The sequence below is a fragment of the Somniosus microcephalus genome, chromosome 9 (genome assembly GCF_052327205.1).
Source record: "Somniosus microcephalus isolate GS21.2 chromosome 9, FLI_Smic_1.0, whole genome shotgun sequence".
Classification (NCBI taxonomy): Eukaryota; Metazoa; Chordata; class Chondrichthyes; order Squaliformes; family Somniosidae; genus Somniosus; species Somniosus microcephalus.
The window spans coordinates 133,418,138-133,439,691 of record NC_140995.1 but is presented as its reverse complement, the minus strand read 5'-3'; the positions used below and the strand labels follow the sequence as shown (position 1 = coordinate 133,439,691).

The 21,554-nt window shown below is 46.2% G+C and overlaps 2 protein-coding genes across 4 annotated transcripts in view; both read left to right on the top strand.

Annotated features, from left to right (window-relative positions):
* nkain2 (sodium/potassium transporting ATPase interacting 2) overlaps positions 1-21,554 on the top strand; it is a 1,023,309-nt gene that overhangs the window by 701,713 nt on the left and 300,042 nt on the right. The gene's annotated exons all lie outside the window — the stretch shown is intronic.
* On the top strand, positions 12,118-14,799 carry LOC147112703 (uncharacterized). Its single transcript, XM_085996271.1, has 2 exons — positions 12,118-13,058; positions 14,716-14,799. The coding sequence occupies exons 1-2, from the start codon at positions 12,357-12,359 to the stop codon at positions 14,797-14,799; spliced, it is 786 nt and encodes a 261-aa protein (XP_085852397.1). The 5' UTR covers positions 12,118-12,356.

Below are 21,554 nucleotides of genomic sequence, written 5' to 3'. Positions count from 1 at the left end.
AAGAAATCCCTAGAGAAGGCAGTCTGGCTGATGTGCTTCAAAAAGCCGGTCCAGCTTTTGGACAGGCTCGTTGCAGCACAGGCAGCCGAGATCAGGGAGTCAGCCCTGGAGGTCCAGGACAAGGCTCTAGCAGGGGAGACGTTACTGGTAGCATTGCAGGCCCTGAATCAGGAAAGGGTACAATTAATGGGAGAACATAAGGCCAAGTTGGAATACCTACAGTGCCAAGTCACCGAAGCCAAGAGTAATGAGCTGAGGTTGCGGGAAAAGAACGCCCGCCTAGCGAGACAAGTAAGAGAGCAGGAGGAGAAAGTAAAAGAAGTAAAGGCAGCCTATAAGTTGGCAAGTGAACAGGGGTTTGAAGATGCAGATCATGGCCCCTGCAAGGAACAGATAGAAAATCTGAGCCTGGCCCTAAGGAAGGCAAAGGGCATGGTGTACCTCATAAGCCTGAAGGCAGGCCAGGCGGATTTTACAGGGAACGAGGGGAGAACGGTTCAGACACCACAGTTAGTGCCAAGGGGCGACCCGGTTGAAGAACAGGGGGTCCCGTGACCACCACCCGTAGCGCCAGGTTTTAGCGAGGTCTGGCAGCAAGGGGGGGTGAAGTCAGGGGTAGAAGTAGAGGCGGAACAATCCCCGCAAGCAAAGCTGGAACCAGGACCGATGTGCCCAGCCCGGCATCGGAGGTTCGGCCCACCTGTTAATGGCGAGGAAGAGGGACCCCTCCAAAACCAGTTTGTATTACCATACAGCACCCAACAGCTTAGGGCTATGGTGGGCCATATCCCAAGGCTCACCGAAAAAGGAGACCCCTCGGTCCACTTCAGGGAAGTGGAACAGGCAGCCAGCATCAATGAATGCGATGATGCTGAGCAGGCAAAAATGCTGCTGATCTCTTTGGAGAGTAAGCTCCTCCAATCCCTCTCTGATGAGTGTAAAAGGGGGCAGGGTGGGTATGAGGCACTCAGGGATGAAGTTCTGGAGGCCATGGGGATGAATGAGGGAAGTCCTTTCTCCCGTGTGGAGAAGATGGTGCAGATCGCAGGGGAAACCCTGCAAGCTTTCGCGGACAGGTTACGGCTGGTGTACAGGAGTGCCTGTCCCGGGGCACCTAACCGGGCATTCCTCTTGGAGCAGCACAGCACTCAAGCTGTCCCCGCTGGCTGCTACCTCCAGGAAGAACTCTTTCCCCCCACCTATGGCCCCTAGCGCTGGTGCGGTCTGCAGATCCTCCTTGAGCCTGACAAATGCTGCCTGGCAACCCTCATCCTAAGCCCACTCCACTCCCTTGTGTAGGAGTCGGAGCAGAGGGGCTGCTGTGGCTGCATAGTCCTCAATAAAGTCTCTTTAGTACCCGGTTAGCCCTAGAAATGACCTCACGCCCGTGACTGTGTTGGGGACTGATAACTCCTGTACCACCTCCCTCCTAGCCTTATCTATGGCCCTTTCCCCAGCACATACAGTCAGGCCCAGGAATTTCACCTCCTGCTGGCCGATCTGTGCTTTCTTCAGGTTTACTTTAAAACCCTCCTGCCTGAGCAACTCCAGCAGTTCGGCCAGTAGTGGGCCATGCTCCTCTCGAATCGGTGAAGAGGAGCAGGTCATCCACATACTGCACCAACTGTCTGGGCTGGCTGAAGCCCTTTAAACTGTTTGCCATGCACTGGTGGAAGATGCTGGGGCTATTGTGGAAGCCCTGAGGCAAATACTTCCAGGTGTACTGTTGCCCTTTAAAAGCAAAGGCAAACTTGTACTGATCCTCCCTCCTTAAAGGGATGGACCAAAACCCGTTGGAAATATCCAGCACCGTGAAAGTGGTCGCAGATGCTGGGATACTTCCTATCAGGTCGGCAACTGCTGCTACCGTGGGTGCACAGGCTGGGATGTTGCTGTTGAGCACCCGATAGCCCACCGTGGCCCTCCAGGAATTCTCCGGCTTTCTAACCGGCCACAGTGGAGAGTTTACGTGGGTGGCTATCGGTCTCAGGACCCCTTGTTGTACCAGGGAGGACATGGCTGCTTCCATGTCTGGCTCCGCTTCCCTGGGGAAGTTGTACTGTTTCTGTGGTCAGGCCATGGGGTCCCCGTCTACGCTGACCTCAAACCCGTTGACCCTCCCGCAGTCGTGTTTGTGTGTGGCAAATGTGGCTAGGTGGGCTTGCACAAATGCCTGGAACTCTTTTGGGGTATTACTGACCATGAGCTCGAGGTTATAACCCTCTTTAGGCTTCATGGTGCACAGGGTCCCCTTCCCTTCTTTCCCTGGGATGACTATTACCTCGCCGTCCTTTCCTGTACTTGCCCCCCATAGGCAATGGTTTCTTAAATCCACCAGGATCCCATGGCCTACATTAAAGCCAGCTCCCAGGATCCCCTTTCCACCCTCCTGTTCCCACTTCATTAGGATACAGGTCCACTTAGAGCGGAGTGTACCCAAACGAATGGAGAGCAGGATAGAAAACGAGCCGGCGTGTTACTGCCTGTGAATCCTGCCAGAATGTATGGGACCCCACTAGATAGAGGTGAGGTGGTGGGGTTAGCTGAATGGACCACGGTGCATGATGCCCCCGTATCCAACAGATAGGTCCCCTTCACCTTTTCTACCTCCATCTCAACGAGGGGTCTCTTCCATACATCGTACCTCAGGGAACACAGGTAAACAGGCTGCGCTGGCTCTAGTCAGAGCTGTGGGTTGGATGGGGCTGACGGGGTCAGAGCACCGGTAGCGGCTGCTACTCTCCCCTGGCCAGTCAATAAAGACCTCATGGTGTCCAAAAATGACTCGACCGCCAGCTTATAACTAGGCCGGGGTGTGTACCAACTCGTTCCCAACGCTTCTTTTCCGCTGCCCTTCTCTGCCTTATCAGGTTTACCGTTCGCCTCGTCTCATCTGCCCATTTGTGGCCCCGTGTGTCCTGTGTGTTTTCGAATTTGGGTCCCATTCTCCTCCCGCGTATGGCACCCGGTGTAGTAATGGGCGTCCTCGGTGTCGAGCAGTGCGGGGAGGGAGAAGCGAGCCCGCGACGAGGCATGAGGCAAGAGCGAGAGGCAAGAGAGCGAGAGAGAGCCCTGGCTACCAGTGGGCCTACAGTTATACCTGGTTCTTCACCCCTTATCTGCGCGCCAAATCAGGTCAGTTCTTTGTCTAAATTTTGGCAGGCTCGTCTAAAGTGTTTACAGTCATCCACTTTAACGGCCTTTGGGGCGGTTGTCTCCTGGTTTAATGGCTTCAATATGCTGGCTGTTTGTTATTTATGAAATGTAATCATCTTTTCCTGGCTTGGTGGCCGCGTTGAGCTGTTACCGATTATTTATGCAAAAAGTTAATGGCCTCAGGATTAGGTCCATCCTGACTTGATCTGTTCCAAGATGAAGAATGCATATTCAGTGTTTACCTAGCTGTCTGGCTTCACATAGAAACATAGAGGATAGGAGCAGGAGTAGGCCATTCGGCCCCTCGAGCCTGCTCCGCCATTCAATGAGATCACGGCTGATCATCCAAATTCAGTACCTTGTTCCTGCCTTCTCTCCATATCCCTTGATCCCTTTTTCCTTAAGAAATATATCCAACTCCTTCTTGAATATATTTAATGAATTGGCCTCTACTGCCTTCTTTGGCAGAGAATTCCATAGGTTCACCACTCTCTGGGTGAAGAAATTCCTCCTCATCTCTGTCCTAAATGGCTTACCCCTTATCCTTAGACTGTAACCCCTGGTTCTGGACTCCCCGACCATCGGGAACATCCTTCCAGCATCTAGTCTGTCTAGTCCTGTTAGAATTTTATAAGTTTCGATGAGATCCCCTCTCATTCTTCTAAACTCCAGCGAGTACAAGCCCAATCGACCCAATCGCTCCTCATATGTCATTCCTGCCATCCCAGGTATCAGCCTGGTGAATCTTCGCTGCACTCCTTCCATGGCAAGAACATCCTTCCTCAGATAAGGCGACCAAAACTGCACACAATACTCAAGATGTGGCCTCACCAAGGCCCTGTACAACTGCAGCAAGACATCCTTTTTCCTCTACTCAAACCCTCTCGCTACGAAGGCCAACATACCATTTGCCTTCTTAACCGCCTGCTGCACCTGCATGCTTACTTTCAGCGACTGGTGCACAAGGACGCCCAGGTCTCGTTGCACTTCCCCTTCTCCCAATCTATTGCCATTCAGATAATAATCTGCCTTCCTGTTTTTGACACCAAAGTGGATAACCTCACATTTATCCACGTTATATTGAATCTGCCATGCTTCTGCCCAATCACCCAACCTATCCAAATCATACTGGAGTTTCTCGGCATCCTCCTCACAGCACACACGCCCACCCAGCTTTGTGTCGTCTGCAAACTTGGAGATATTACATCTAGTTCCCTTGTCCAGATCATTAATATATATTGTGAATAGCTGGGGTCCAAGGACCGATCCCTGCAGTACCCCACAAGTCACTGCCTGCCACTCGGAAAAAGAGCCGATTATTCCAACTCTTTGCTTTCTGTCTGCCAACCAGTTCTCTATCCAAATCAATACCTTGCCCCCCAGTCCCCTTAATTTTACACGCTAATCTCTTATGCGGGACCTTATCGAAAACCTTTTGAAAATCCAAATACACCACATCCACTGGTTCTCCCTTATCTATTTTACCACTTACATCCTCAAAAAATTCCAGTAGATTAGTCAAGCACGATTTGCCTTTTGTAAAGCCATGTTGACTTTGCCCGATCCGGTCACTTTTTTCCAAGTGCTCTGCTATTACATCCTTTATAATGGACTCTAGCATTTTCCCCACTACCGATGTCAGGCTTGCCGGTCTGTAATTCCCCGTTTTCTCTCTACCACCCTTTTTGAACAGTGGGGTAACATTAGCTACCCGCCAATCCATGGGTACTGTTCCAGAGTCTCTTGAATTTTGGAAGATGACCAGCAATGCATCTACTATTTCTAGGGCCACTTCCTTAAGTACCCTAGGATGTAGATTATCAGGCCCTGGGGATTTATTGGCCCTCAATCCCATCAATTTCCCTAACATCATTTCCCTACAAATACTGATTTCTATCAGTTCCTCCCTTTCATTAGACCCTATGTTCCCCGACATCTTTGGGAGGTTATTTGTATTCTCCTTTGAGAAGACAGAACCAAAGTATGTATTTAATTGGTCTGCCATTTCTTTGTTCCCCATTATAAATTCCCCTGATTCTGACTGCAAGGGACCTACGCTTGACTTCACCAATCTTTTTCTCTTCACATAGCTATAAAAGCTTTTACAGTCAGTTTTTATGTTCCCTGAAAGCTTACTCTCATACTCTATTTTCCCCCTCTTTCACAGATCCATGCATGTTAGGTTTTGTTTCAGGTTTTGAAAGGGCCTGCCTTTTGCAGGGCCTTGCTTTTAAAATCCTGTAGCTTTTGTTCACGAGGTTTCAGAATCCATTTTGGGTATCCCTATTTAATAACCTGTCTATACAGGGTCCCTTTATCCATAACTTTTGGGGAATGTGGGAATTTTGAGAACCATACAGGGTGAAAGGTTATCGAGGGTAGGCGGGAATGTGGAATAATCAGATCAGCCATGATCTTATTGAATGTCGGAGCAGGCTCGAGGGGCTGAGTGACCTACTCCTGCTCCTAATTTGTATGTTCGTATAAATCGTTGAAGGTGGCAGGGCAGGTTGAGAAAGCAGTTAAAAAGGCTAACGTGACCCTGAGCTTCATAAATAGAGGTATAGAGTACAAAAGTGTGGAAATGATGATGAACCTGTATAAAACACTGGTTCGGCCTCAACTGGAGCACTGTGTCCAATTCTGGGCACCACACTTTAGGAAGGATGTGAAGGCCTTAGAGAGGGTGCAGAAAAGATTTACGAGAATGATTCCAGGAATGAGGAACTTCAGTTACGTTGATAGACTGGAGAAGCTGGGGTTGTTCTCCTTGGAGCAGAGAAAATTGAGAGGAGATTTAATAGAGGTGTTCAAAATCATGAGGGGTCTGGACAGAGTAGATAGAGGGAAACTGTTCCCATTGGCAGAAGGGTCGAGAACCAGAGAACATAGATTTAAAGTGATTAGCAAAAGAACCAAAGACGACGTAAGAAAAAACATTTTTACACAGCAAGTGGTTAAGATCTGGAATGCACTGCCTGAAAGGGTGGTGGAGGCAGATTCAATCACAGCTTTCAAAAGGGAATTGGATAAGTATCTGAAGGAAATAAATTTGCATGGCTATGGGGAAAGGGCGAGAGAGTGGAACTAGCTGAAGTGCTCTTGCAAAGAGCTGGCACGGGCTCGACGGGCCAAATGGCCTTCTTCCGTGCTGTAACCCTTCTATGATTCTATGATGCCTTGCTTTTGCAAGATTCCACTATGGCACTATTATTTGAAGGAGTAAGCACACTGGACAGATGGATGCTAGGGGGCAAGGATACCCACTGATGCCATGGTTACTATTTCCCTTGAGACATCCACAAAAAGACACAGAACACAGATACAATAAAGCTCATGTCTCCACCAAGTTCTGGTGGTATTATGAGGCATAGGTTTCCTTGTTTAGACAAAGCGTGGGGACCAACTGCTCTGTAGTCTGGACTAGATCTCCAAAATCATCTGCACCTGCTGGATATTGCAAGATTTCACCATCCATAGGAATGGCCATAGAGCAAAAGGATCAGGAGGTGCAGTTTCCACACTTGGTAGGGGAGGAGAGGAAGAAGAAATGGTTGAAGACAACATGCAGCCAAGAAGAATCATGCACCAAACTTTGATTAATGAGATTTTGGCCCTACATGAACAGTACTATCCTATTGAGCACAATACATTGGCCGTCCATTACAATTAGCTCTACTTCGCCTACCATCCATACCCATCGCTCCTTCACCTACTACCTTAAAGTGCCCTGGCCTTGAAATGCAGCGAGGGTTCTACCTGTCTCCAGCCAAAACTCCAGTGGGATACGAGCAGAACCCCGGAAACTGGTATAAATAACCTTGGTCCAAACATGAACAAAAGAGCTGAATTCCAGAGGTGAGGGGAGCCTGACTGCCTTTGACATCAATGCAGCATTTGACTGAGTGTGGCATCAGGGATCCCTAGCAAAATTGAAGTCAATGGGAATCAGAGGGAAAACTCTATACTGGCTGGAGTCAAATCTAGCACAAAGGAAGGTGGTTGTGGTTGTTGGAGACCAATCATCTCAGCCCCAGGACATCGCTGCAGGAGTTCCTCAGGGCAGTGTCCTGGGCCCAACCATCTTCAGCTGCTTCATCAATGACCTTCCCTCCATCATAAGGTCAGAACTGGGGATGTTCGCTGATGACTGCAGTGTTCAGTTCCATTCACAACTCCTCAGATAATGAAACAGTCCATGCCCCCATGCAGCAAGACCTGGATGACATTCGGGCTTGGGGTGATAAGTGGCAAGTAACATTCGCGCCACACAAGTGCCAGGCAATGACTATCTCCAACAAACAAGAGTCTAACCACCACCCCTTGACATTCAACGGCATTACCATTGCCGAATCCCCCACCATCAACCCCTGAGGGTCACCATTGACCAGAAACTTAACTGGACCAGCCACATAAATACTGTGGTTACAACAGCAGGTCAGAGGCTGGGTATTCTGCAGCAGGTGTCTCACTTCCTGACTCCCCAAAGCCTTTCCACCATCTACAAGGCACAAGTATGGAGTGTGATGGAATACTCTCCACTTGCCTGGATGAGTGCTGCTCCAACAATACTCAAGAAGCTTGACACCATCCAGGACAAAGCAGCCCGCTTGATTGGCATCCCATCTGTAAGGGTTGGTGTGTGTGGTCAGCTTCTCCTTTGACTCCCTGAGCGGTTCGAATCGCTCCCACTCCTTTGGTTCTAGACTGGACATATTTGAGGGTTGTAATGAAATTGCAACAGACACCTGGGTTGGTCAAAAGAATTCAGATCTTTATTTTGAGACAGGAAAATATACAATACAATAAAACTTATGCTCTAAAAGGGTGGGGAACACTCGGACTATGCAAGGGAGAATTACAATAGACAAAATCCCATACCCTCCCAACTCCACTATCCTAACTAGGTTGAAAACCAGAGGACCAGGAAATGCTCAAACGACTTTCTTGACAGATTGTAGAGGTTCGCGATTTCGGGGTTCTCCTTAGTTGTGGCGGTTGGGGCCTGCCGTACCCCGGACGTGGTAGAAGACTGCACCTGCGTTGGGCCTTCAGTTTGGGTTTGTCCGCTGATGCGGTTAGCTGCGTAGTTGGATGTATCAGGTAAGTACCTAATTTTCTTTGGTTAGGTAAAGTTTTTAGGGTCTTTTGTGTCAAATCTTACCCGGGGGTAAGTCAGACTAGCCTGTAGAGTGGAAACAAGTTTTGATTTTCGAATTTTCGGTGGTTGGTTTATTGTTGGTCGCGGTGGCCCAATATTACCTGGTTGGTGGTAATATTGGTAGTTGTTGGTTTCTTGAAGCCTTTGGTTGCCACGACTTTCCTTTTTCTTCTTCTTTCTTCAAGTCTCCGATTCTCTGACTAAGTACGGTAATGATGATATCTTTTTCTGAACCGTACTTTCTCTCCTGTACTGAACTCGTGTTCTGACTGTGTGCTCCGATGATGAACGCACTGTTGGATAACTGAACTGCTTCTGATGATGAACTGTTTCACTGAACAAACAGGCCTCAATTATACTGGTTTGAGGCCTGGCTTATCTGACCGCCAAATCTCTGGTTCCTTTGTCAAATTTGGCGGGCTCGTTATTTTTAATATGTTTTAAAACTTTAACGAGCTTCGGGGATGGCCCATCTAACTTTAATTGGCCTTTAACTGGTTTCAAGATTGCCTTGAAACCAGTTTAAAAATGTAAAACATTTTGGAAATCTCTGATTGGTTTTGAACTGCTGTTTGATTGTTGTTTCCTGCTGGGCCATGTTCTTTCTTTTGTTTTGCTGTGGGCATGTGTTGTTTTATTCATGTACTTTGGTGGCTCTGCGAGTTTTGGCGGGAACAGGTTCTATTGTCTTTATGTAAAGGTTGGGGTGGCCCAGAACATTCCCAGATGGCCCAATACTCAAATTGTCTGTTTTGGGGGCCCATCCCACCTCCTTTTGTCACAGTTTTTCACAGGTCTGAACATGCCTTTTAAACCAGCCAAATCTTCCTGGGGTTTTGATTTTTAAATCCCTTTGGCCCAATATTTCCTTCAAACAGTCCAATATCCCTTCTTTTCTTACTTTGGGGGAAATTGTGTAATTTTGCGAGCCTTACACATCCACTACTTTAAACATTCACTCCCTGCCCCACCAGCGCACTGTGGCTGCAAGGTGTACCATCTACAAGATGCACTGCAGCAACTCGCCAAGGCTTCTTCGGCAGCACCTCTCAAATCCGCGACCTCTACCACTTCGAAGGACAAGGGCAGCAGGCACATGGGAACACCGTCACCTCCAAGTTACACACCATCCTGACTTGGAAATATATCACTGTTCCTTCCTCGTCGCTGGGTCAAAATCCTGGAACTCGCACTCTAACAGCACTGTGGAAGTACCTTCACCACAAGAACTGCAGCGGTTCAAGAAGGGAGCTCACCACCACCTTCTCAAGGCTAATTAGGGATGGGCAATAAATGCTGGCCTTGCCAGCAACGCCCACATCCCAGGAACTAATTTTTAAAAAACATACAAAACCCTCCTCAAACTCTACTTTTTCAACAATGCCTCAGGTCACCTGCACTAAATCTTCTACTACTGCTCAGTAAGCATTCCATACCTCTGTGCAGTGTCCTTGGATGCCATGCAATGTTAAACCTGCGATGTATATTTATGTTTATATTGTAGGTGAAGAGGTATAGCTTTACTACATGAATTAAGATTTTCACTGGTACGCAAATTTTCCGAGCTAGTTTATTTTCTACTCAGCGTAGAGTTTGCTTGATTGGTATGAAGTAAAATAACATTAAATGAAACCAAAATTAAATGTTTTCTCTATCCATAGTTTCATATATTTAAGTATGTGCATCTTTCAGTGTATTAGTTTTGCTTTGTGCACATGGTTATAGAATTTCTAACAGTTTGTTTGATGTATGTAGTTTTTTTGATAAAATGACAAACCATTATTTTTCATATTTTGGTATCTGATAAAGGCGGTTATTATTTTGTATGACTTTCCTATTATCACAGGAAATATTTTTCAAATTAGCATATGACAGGTTGTAGATGGCTAAGGCCTTGCACCATCACATACAAATAAAACACTATTCACACAAAATGATAGCAGATTCCCAGTTGGTGATCCCTCACATGAAACTAGTGAAGCAAATGCTTGCATTAGTTTATACAAAATTGATGCTATTGATTTACCAGACCCATCAACAGTGACTTGAATTACCATAGAATTGTACCTGTGACTGTGATTTGATATCTCGTTGTGTATTGTTCATGTACTCAAGAAGTGATTAGTGTCTCAATAATAGTTGAAAACACCCATACTATTCTGGAAAATTGAGAAGACAGGTTGATATGAAGGGCCAAAACAAGGTTAAGTCACTCACTTGCTCTGCTATCCTCAATGTTTTTACTATGCAGGTTCTATTACAGCATCATACAATGTTACAGCACAGAAATGTGTCATTTGACTTATCTGATGTACTGATGTTTTTCTCCCCTTGAGTCAACTATTCTCCTGTGTGCTTCCAATACCAATAACGTGCATTTACATAACTCCATTAATGTAATAAATATTCCAAGCTGTTTCACAAATAAAGCATTGAATCAGAAGCTGAGCCAGGGAAGCAGAGATTAAGACAGGCACCAAACAGCTTGATTGAAAAGATGGTCTTTAAAGGAGGAGAGAAGCAGAGGAATTTAGAGAAGAAATTCCAGAGAGAACGAGTGAGGAGGCTGAAGACTCTGGGGGAAAAATTCAGTATCGCCCCTTTTGGGGCGCCATTATCGGCCATGCGCAAAGTTTAGCGCCTGGCGCTAATTATCGCCTCCAACGGCAAACTTGGCTTTTATCGCCCCTGGAGGTGATTGGAGCGCTAAATCAGGCGCGTCACACCTGTCTTAAGGCGCAAAGGCTGAGGAGCGAGGCGTTACCTCAGAGCGCTGGCGAAGCAAGGAAGGGCAAATAAAAATGAACCTGCAAAGTGCTGCTCAGTGCCTAAAACTCCTTCACACAGCAATGAATCTCTCCAGAAGTCTCTCTCTCTCTCTCTCAGAATGCGTGGTGCAAAAATGTCACCAACAAAAAAAGGCAGGAAGCAGTCGCCTTTAAATAACACTCCCCCAGTCCCTTTCTGACTGCAAAACGCTCCCCTCAACCTGTCGTTGCTAGCGGCAGGCGGTAAGGCAGGGGGCGCCACTCAATATCCAGCCCGGGGCGCTACCGGGGCATTGCGCACCCGACTGCCATCACGATCTGCCGGCGCAGGAGATCGTGGCGGTAGTGTTTAGCGCCGCCACAAAATGTCTAGTTAATTTTGCGAGCACCGCAAACATCGCTGCGCCCGGGCGCTAGTTGCTTTGCGCCCCATTAGCGCCCTCTTAAGGCGCTAATGGGAGGCGCAAACAATTGAATTTTTCCCCCTCTGCCACCAATGGTGGGATGAAGGTTGAGGTAGTTGTACAGAAGGACAGAGCTAGAAGATCAAAGGATGCAGGAGTGATATGAGACTGGAGGATGTTAATGAGTTGGGGACCAGCAAGACCGTAGCGTGGTTTAAGGACAAGGATTTTGAACTTAATACTCTGAGGGGCAGGTAGCCAGTGAAAATCAGCAAGGATGGGGATGAAAAACTAGCAAAATTTAGCCTGGGGAAAGATATGGACAGCTGTGCTTTGAACACGTTGGAGTTTTTAAGAGGGTGGAGGAGGACATGGGAAAAATGAGGGCTAGAAGTGACAAAAGCTTGGGTCGAACCAAGCTCTATTCTGTTTCCATTCCCTCTAAGATTTTCATCAAATTCTGAGGGTTGCGGGGTGGGGTGGGTGCCATGCATTTCTTCTACCCATTCCTAGGTCCCAATGTCAGTTTGGGGCTACGTCAGCAATCCCACCAAATATGCCACCAGCAGGACAGACCCACCAGAGGTGGCAGCACAATGGTATACAGTCAGCAGGGAGTGGCCCTGGGAGTCCTAAACATTGACTCCGGACCTCATGAAGTCTCATGGTATCAGGTCAAATATGGGCAAGGAAACCTCCTGCTGCTTACCACCTACTGCCCTCCCTCATCTGATGAATCTGTGGGCCATCAGCAACAGAAGAATTGTATACCACCACAATCTGTAACCTTACCCGGCATATCCCTCACTCTACCATTACCATCAAGCCAGGGGACCAGTGCTGGTTCAATGAGGAGTGCAGAAGAGCATGCACCAGATAGACCTAAAAATGAGGTGTCAACCTGGTGAATCTGCAACACAGGACTACATGCATGCTAAACAGCAGAAGCAGCATGCTATAGACAGAGCTAAGCGATCCCACAACCAACGGATCAGATCAAAGCACTGCAGTCCTGCCACATCCAGTCGTGAATGGTGGTGGACAATCAAACAACTAATGGGAGGAGGAGGCCCCATGAACATTCCCATCCTCAATGATGGCACAGCCCACTACATGAGAGCAAAAGCCAAGGCTGAAGCATTTGCAACCATCTTCAGCCAGAACTATCGAGTGGATGTTCCACCTTGGCCTCCTCCTGACATCCCCAACATCACAGGAACCAGTCTTCAGCCAATTCGATTCACTCCATGTGATATCAAGAAACAGCTGAGCGCACTGGATACGGCAAAGGCTATGGGCCCCGACAATATCCCGGCTGTAGTGCTGAAGACTTGTGCTCCAGAACTAGCCGCGCCTCTAACCAAGCTGTTCCATTACAGCTACAACACTGGCATCTACTCGACAAAGTGGAAAATTGCCCAGGTACGTCCTGTCCACAAAAAGCAGGACAAATCCAATCCAGACAATTACCACCCCATCAGTCTCCTCTCAATCATCAGCAAAGTGATGAAAGGTGTTGTCGACAGTGCTATTAAATGCCGCTTACTCACCAATAACCTGCTCACCAATGTTCAATTAATGTTCCACCAGGTCCACTCGGCTCCAGATCTCATTGCAGCCTTTGTCCAAACTTGGACAAAAGAGCTGAATTCTAGAGGTGAGGTGAGAGTAACTGCCCTTGACATCGAGTCAGCATTTGACAGAGTGTGGCATCAAGGAGACCCAGTAAAATTGAAGTCAATGTGAATCACTGGCTGGAGTCATACCAAGCACAAAGAAAGATGGTTGTGGTTGTTGGAAGCCAATCATCTCAGCCCCAGGATATCGCTGCAGGAGTTCCTCAGGGCAGTGTCCTAGGCCCAACCATCTTCAGCTGCTTCATCAATGACCTTCCCTCCATCATAAGGTCAGAAGTGGGGATGTTCGCTGATGATTTCACAGTATTCAGTTCCATTCGCAACTTCTCAGATAATGAAGCAGTCCATGCCCACATGCAGCAAGACCTGGACAACATTCAGGCTTGGGTTGATAAGTGACAAGTAACATTTGCGCTACACAAGTGCCAGGCAATGATCACCTCCAACAAGAGAGAGTCTAGCCACCTCCCCTTAACATTCAACAGGATTACCATCACCGAATCCCCCACCATCAACATCCTGGGAGTCACCATTGACCAGAAACTTAACTGGACCAGCCACAAGAGCAGGTCAGAAGCTGGGTATTCTGTGGTGAGTGGTTCACCTCCTGACTCCCCAAAGCCTTTCCACCATCTACAAGGCACAAGTCAGAAGTGTGATGGGATAATCTCCACTTGCCTGGATGAGTTCAGCTCCAATACTAAAGAAGCTCGACACCATCCAGGACAAAGCAGCCCACTTGATTGGTACCCCATCCAGCACCTTAAAGATTCACTCCCTCCACCACCGGTGCATCATGTCTGCAGTGTGTACCATCTACAAGATGTGCTGCAGCAACTCACCAAGGCTTCTTCAACAGCAGCTCCAAATCTCTCGACCTCTACCACCAAGAAGGACAAGGGCACCATTCCTGCCACTTGCCAGGTAGAACACTGCCCTCCATCTCTCCTCAGCGAAAACCAGTGCCTCCAATGCTTCATCGGAGAATCTGCGGGCTCTCTCCCTGGGGCATGGATCTGCCATGAGCACATCTGGTTCAGTGCTCCGGCTCCGGCTCCGGCTCCTGCTCCTGCTTGCTGAGGCAGCTGCACAGCCAGCAATGCTGAGAATGAGGTGCTGCAGCATCAATAAACCTCCCGTTTTAGAAGTGAAAAAAGCCTGTGGCAATGATGAGTTGTGATTAAACTGCACCTGATATTGGTCCACTCTTTGAGTTAACACCAATGAGCTTGGGGTTTAAGACTTGATTTCAGACTCCAATCATTTTATTGAGCAGTGAGGTCGAATTTTGCATGCAGACTAAAGCGTTTGCGCCTGGTACCTATTCTCCAACTTTTCTACTGATACTGCCCATTCCTTGGCTATAACGAATTTCTAGCCAAAATCTATACATTAAACCAAACTACTCCTCTCACATCAAAATAACCCAGCTGCTAATTGATTCAAGAAAATAAGTCATTTGATCTTGATCTAAGACATCAGGACTGATTTTATGAATGCACACTCCCAACAGGGAACCTGTCAAGAAGGACTACATATTGGGAAGTGATGGGTGCACTCCCTGAGTTTTTTCTGTTTATTATGGATAGCAAATTGTGGAGTGCAGATGTGACTTCCTGATGTGCTTCATCCCCGTAGGAGTATGGATTCATAAAGTTGACCCTATATTCTGACTGTTAAGTAAATGAAACAAGAAATTCAAACCTTACAATGCATTTCAACATCTAATTTACCTTGCTAACAAGTTTGACTAGTTTCAAATGGAATGATGCCTGTAAGCTTCTGTTAAAGAGCTAAGTTTATAACACAAGTCTGCACATACACACATTGAGAAACTGGAAACAGGGGATGGTAAGAAAAATGCACATTGCCCTCAACAACATGGATTTTTCATGAAAACGTCCACTCACTTTGTTCTTAATGGGCGAGAAATTCGTGGCCTTAGCACCACTCCGTAGCAGCAATAAATGGCATTAAAATGGCCGCCACCACTTTACCCTGCCGTATTGGTCCCTATCTTTGCGCTGCCAGTAACTGGCAGCGCCATCTCTAACAAAATGGTGGCTTTGTGATGTAAATCGGCATAAATAAACCTGGCGTGCAAGCAGGCTAACAGTGGTGATGTCTGCACCTCTTAAAGGGACACACACATCGTTCAGGTAAGTTTGGATTTAAGGTTTTGGACTTTTTTTTATTTTATTGAAGTGGTGGCTTGCTGTAATAGATGTAAAAAGTTTTTTAAATGCGTAGAGAGTGCTGCAGGATGCTTGAAAGGGCTCGGATAGTAAATGAAGGCCTTTGAGAAGACAGAACATGCTGCAAATACTCAGCAAGTCACACAACATCCATGGAGAAAAAAACAGAGTTCATGTCTCAGGTCAAAATGCTGCCTGACCAGCTGAGTATTTCCAACATTTTATGCTATCATTTCACATTTACAGCATCCGCTGGCAGAGGGAATAGGATGATACAGAAGTGGAGGAAGCTGAAGAGGAGGATGCCGAAGAGGAGGAGGCCGAAGAGGAGGAAGCAGAAGAGGAGGAAGCAGAAGAGGAGGAATCAAATGGAAGGATGCATCCCAGACAGCTCCTTTGTGGCCAGGATATCCGGGATGGAATTATCCGCCTGCGGTCCCAGTGACCACAACCCCAATTCCCCTTTCAACATTAGTCTCACACCTTACCTTCCATCTGTTACTGACCATCACAGTATCCTCTTGGCCACGATGCTGAAATAAAAGCCACCACTAAGCAAACTTTCCAATCCACCTATATACCTCTATCCATCCAGTATGACATCAAGAAATCAACTCATCACCCGTATGCATTCTCCTAGTGGGTGTCTTGTGTGTGCCATTGCCTGTCCTACTGATGTCACACTGTGCTATCCCAGTGGCTGCAACATGGCTGGTGAAAGGCTGCTGACACTGCAAATGTCCTTGCTGGTTGACCTTGAGGAGCTGGTGGCTGGGAGTGTCAAATCAATCTTCTTCTTGTTCGTCTTCATTCTCCTCTCCCTCTTCTTGGTCACCCACTGACTGGCAGGCTGCATTTCTTGGGTGTGTGAAATGAGGAAGGCACAAGGGTGGAGTTGTGGTGATGGGAGGGCAGGAAAGCAAGAGGTGCATGCCGGAAGGAGGATAACATATGAGGATACCAGCGTCTTGTATCTTTCCTGCCCTGCCGCTGGCCAAGGGCTCAGCCATGTTCCTACCAAGAATGGCCTGCATCATCTCCTCCAAGGAGGTGAGATGACGCTAGGAATAAGAGATGTGGCTCGTGATTGGTGCAGCTTGTTGGTGGGTTGAGTGATTAGGGGTGGGGGTCGTGCATTGAGCAGTGTGAGATACTAGTGGTGCAGTTTTAGTTTTATTCGTTCCTGGGATGTGGGCATCGCTGGCAAGGCCAACATTTATTGCCCATCCCTAAAAGTTAGTAGGAGACAGCTTTTGAAGATGCATTCACTGACCTTGACCACTGGTCTGAGGTCATGAAGCTTCTTTGGGCACTGGAGCCAGGTGCTGGGGGTAACACTGCTGGCAGTGATGGCCTTAGTGATGTACTCCCACATCGTTCTTTCTGGAGGGCCTCCTGGCCCCCTGTGGGTAGAGGGCCTGTCTTGCAATGTTGACCCCTGCACAAAGATGGAGTGCTGCGTGTGAGACCCTGGGTGCCTCTTCCCTGGCTTGCTGAGCCATTTTTGCCATTTTTTGAGGTTAGGAAGGGAATTCAGCTTTAAGAGCTGAATATTCAAATTTGGGACTTCTTTTTAATGTTAAATATTTTTAAAAGGCAGAAAGGGCTGAAAACTGCATTGTTTCACTTCATTTTAATTTGTATTGCTTCAGTATGCATGGCCCCTTTAATTCTCAGGCCTCTTCAATGCCCACAATTCCTTGCAAGCTCCACAGCCTCGCTTCCAAAGGCTGTGTGAAGCTCGAACGCCGCACCCGCACACAAACTTCGGGTCAGATGCCTCCAGTAATGCCACCACGATGGCATTGCATGGCAGGTAAACACTGCACCAACAATCTCTATCCCCACAGATAAATTTTGCTCCATTAGCGTTGTGGCCATTTTCAGTGGCCATTAACTCCAGTTGGCGGTGACATTGGCAACTTTACTGGCTAACCCAAATTTCTACCTCAATGTACAAGAAAGTCCTGACATATATCCCATTCTTTGCGGCTGCACCAGACAGACAAAACTTCTTGCTTTTTGAATGAAGGATGTTATTTTTCTACAAATAAACTCTCTAGCCTTTCAACATAAGAAACTGGGAACTGCTATCCTAGATGGACGGGATGAAAGTTTTCTCTGTGTGTTGTCTGTGTGGACTGTATGTGAAATGAGTTGGAGCAATCTCAAGCCAGTTCCACATCGACATGGACCCAAAGCACAAAACTGTCCCTAAGTTGGATGATGTCACTCAGAGAAGCCATTGGATGGCTGGTGCAGGAAACTGAAGCATATTATCCATGCATCAAAGGAGGTTCTAGAGGCAAGGTAGAGAGAGGTTTATTCGGCCTCTGCTGCATCTGACATGGGGATACTTGATGCTGACATTGTGGGAGTGAAATTTGTTTTCACCAGTAGCGCGATGGAAAAGAAGATCAGGCGTGGTGTGAAAACAGACTGTCAATTTGCTGTGAGGCCATAGACCAATTCCACCCCAAGGGATTTCAGATGGGAAAGTGTCCCATTCCTCAATGTTAACATCACATATTCCACCAAAAATATATCCTTTTGACCAATATATGATCAATTCCAGGCAGCACCTTGTACTAAATCCATGATTTTCCCTCACTCCTAAAATGCGATACAGTTTGTTACTGATTCATGCAATAACTGTATTTTAAGAAGGTGTGCATTTATCACTGAGTAGCACAACCATTTTGAAGCTATGCTTACTCCTTCAATGTTGCAAAACATTCATAATCTTGTGCTAAAGTACTGTATGCCATTATTTTCTTGTTCTCATGCTAATGAAGATGGCATAATCAATGAAGTTTATTACATGACCTAATAACATGACAGTACTTAGGACCCTCTAGACTGTAATTTTTTTTCAGTTTACATTTATCAAACAGTAATTACCACTGACCCCTTCTAGTCTTTGGTAATTACTGCTGTGCTGCCTCTTCCCTTTATGTAGATTCAAACTGCTATGGAGCTTTGCCAAGCTAAAACAATCCAGTCACTGAAAACAGACAATTTTTCTTTGGTTAACTCACCTTGACTTGTTTGTGAATGCTTCATGAATTTATGTAAGGAAAGTGATTAATCCTGTCAGTTGTTACTTAGACTCTAACATTGCTCAACATTAGCCTCTTTATCAGTCTTGACCTGGCTCAGTTGAATGAAAGAGCAATTGTATTTGCAAAATCTGCAAAATGTTGAAAGCTGTTTATTGTACATCCCTCTCTGTACCCTTCAAAAGTATGAATTTGTTTGTTGCTGTGATATGTTTGCAAACTCAAAGTTGGACTGCGATTTTTAAACATAAATAATATAGTAAGATAGATTAAAAGAAAATTCTATTTTAATAATAGTAATAATAGAGCCAAAATGTAACATTTGATTTATGATTGATTAGATATTGAAGTAGGCCTCAGTCTATTACTCCACACCATCTTTAGATACTGAAGTAGGCCTCAGTCTATTACTCCACACCATCTTTAGATACTGAAGTAGGCCTCAGTCTATTACTCCACACCACCTTTAGATACTGAAGTAGGCCTCAGTCTATTACTCCACACCATCTTTAGATACTGAAGTGTGCCTCAGTCTATTACTCCACACCATCTTTAGGTACTGAAGTAGGCCTCAGTCTATTACTCCACACCACCTTTAGATACTGAAGTGTGCCTCAGTCTATTACTCCACACCATCTTTAGATATTGCAGTAGGCCTCAGTCTATTACTCCACACCATCTTTACATCAGCACTGGATCGTGAATGTTATCAATAATTATCAAGTATCCCGATAATTTCCCACATTTCTCCTTTTGTATGAAATCCAAATGCCTTTGTGAAGAGAATCTAAGACGTGCCTCTGATTTATTGAAGATCATAGAAACATAGGAGATAGGAGCAGGAGTAGGCCATTCGGCCCCTCAAGCCTGCTCCACCATTCAATGCGATCATGGCTGATCATCCAAGTTCAGTACCCGGTCCCTGCTTTCTCCCCATACCCCTTGATCCCTTTAGCCTTAAGAAATATATCCAAATCCTTCTTGAATATATTGAATGTATTGGCCTCTACTGCCTTCTGTGGTAGAGAATTCCACAGATTTACCACTCTCTGTGTGAAGAAATTCCTCCTCATTTCTGTCCTAAAAGGCCTACCCCTTATCCTTAGACTGTGACCCCTGGTTCTGGACTCCCCGACCATCGGGAACATCCTCCCTGCATCTAGTCTGTCCAGTCCTGCCAGAATTTTGTAAGTTTCAATGAGATCCCCTCTCATTCTTCTAAACTCCAGCGAGTACAAGCCCAATCGTCCCAATCTCTCCTCATACGTCATTCCTGCCATCCCAGGTGTCAGCCTGGTGAATCTTCCATGGCAAGAATATCCTTCCTCAGATAAGGCGACCAAAACTGCACACAATACTCAAGATGTGATCTCACCAAGGCCCTGTACAACTGCAGCAAGACATCCTTGCTACTGTACTCAAACCCTCTCGCTACGAAGGCCAACATACCATTTACCTTCTTAACCGCCTGCTGCACCTGCATGTTTACCTTCAGCGACTGGTGCACAAGGACACCCAGGTCTCGTTGCACTTCCCCTTCTCCCAATCTATTGCCATTCAGATAATAATCTGCCTTCCTGTTTTTGCCACCAAAGTGGATAACCTCACATTTATCCACGTTATGTTGCATGTGCCATGCTTCTGCCCAATCACCCAAACTGTCCAAATCATCCTGTAGTTTCTCGGCATCCTCCTCACAGCACACACACCCACCCAGCTTTGTGTCGTCTGCAAATTTGGAGATATTACATCTAGTTCCCTTGTCTAGATCATTAATATATATTGTGAATAGCTGGGGTCCAAGGACCGATTCCTGTGGTACCCCACTAGTCACTACCTGCCACTCGGAAAAAGACCCATTTATTCCAAGTCTTTGCTTTCTATCTGCCAACCAGTTCTCTATCCAAGTTAATACCTTGCCCCCAATCCCATGTGCCATAACTTTACACGCTAATCTCTTATGTGGGACCTTATCGAAAGCCTTCTGAAAGTCCAAATACACCACATCCACTGGTTCTCCCTTATCTATTTTACTAGTTACATCCTCAAAAAATTCCAGTAGATTAGTCAAGCACGATTTACCTTTTGTAAATCCATATTGACTTTGTCCGATCCTGTCACTGTTTTCCAAGTGCTCTGTTATTACATCTTTTATAATGGAATCTAGCATTTTCCCCGCTACCGATGTCAGGCTTACCGGTCTGTAATTCCCCGTTTTCTCTCTGCCACCTTTTTTGAATAGTGGGGTAACATTAGCTACCCTCCAATCCATGGGTACTGTTCCAGATTCCATCGAATGTTGGAAGATGAACAGCAATGCATCTACTATTTCTAGGGCCACTTCCTTAAGTACCCTAGGATGTAGATTATCAAGCCCTGGGGATTTATCGGCCTTCAATCCCATCAAATTCCCTAACACCATTTCCCTACAAATACTGATTTCTTTCAGTTCCTCCCTTTCATCAGACCCTATGTTCCCAACATCTCTGGGAGGTTATTTGTGTCCTCCTTTGTGAAGACAGAACCAAAATATGTATTTAATTGGTCTGCCATTTCTTTGTTACCCATTATAAATTCCCCTGATTCTGACTGCAAGGGACCTATGCTTGACTTCACCAATCTTTTTATCTTCACATATCTATAAAAGCTTTTACAGTCAGTTTTTATGTTCCCTGCAAGCTTACTCTCATATTCTATTTTCCCTTTCTTAATTAATCCCTTTGTCCTCCTTTGTTGAATCCTAAACTGTTCCCAGTCCTCTGGATTACTGCTTTTTCTGGCCAATTTATATGTCCTCTCCTTGGATCTTATGCTATCCCTAATTTCCCTCGTTAGCCACGGTTGAGTCACCTTTTTTGTTTTATTTTTATGCCAAACTGGGATGAACAAATTCTGTAGTTCATCCATGCGGTCTTTGAATGTTTGCCATTGCCTATCCACCGTTAACCCTTTGAGTGATATTCCCCAATCAATCCTACCCAACTCGCGCCTCAGACCATCGTAGTTTCCTTTATTTAAATTCAGGACCCTAGTCTCTGAGTCAACTACCTCATTCTCCATCTTAATGAAGAATTCGATCATATTATGATCGCTCCGACCCAAGAGGCCTCGTACAACAAGATTGCTAATTAATCCTTTCTCGTTACATAATACCCAGTCTAAGATGGCCTGATC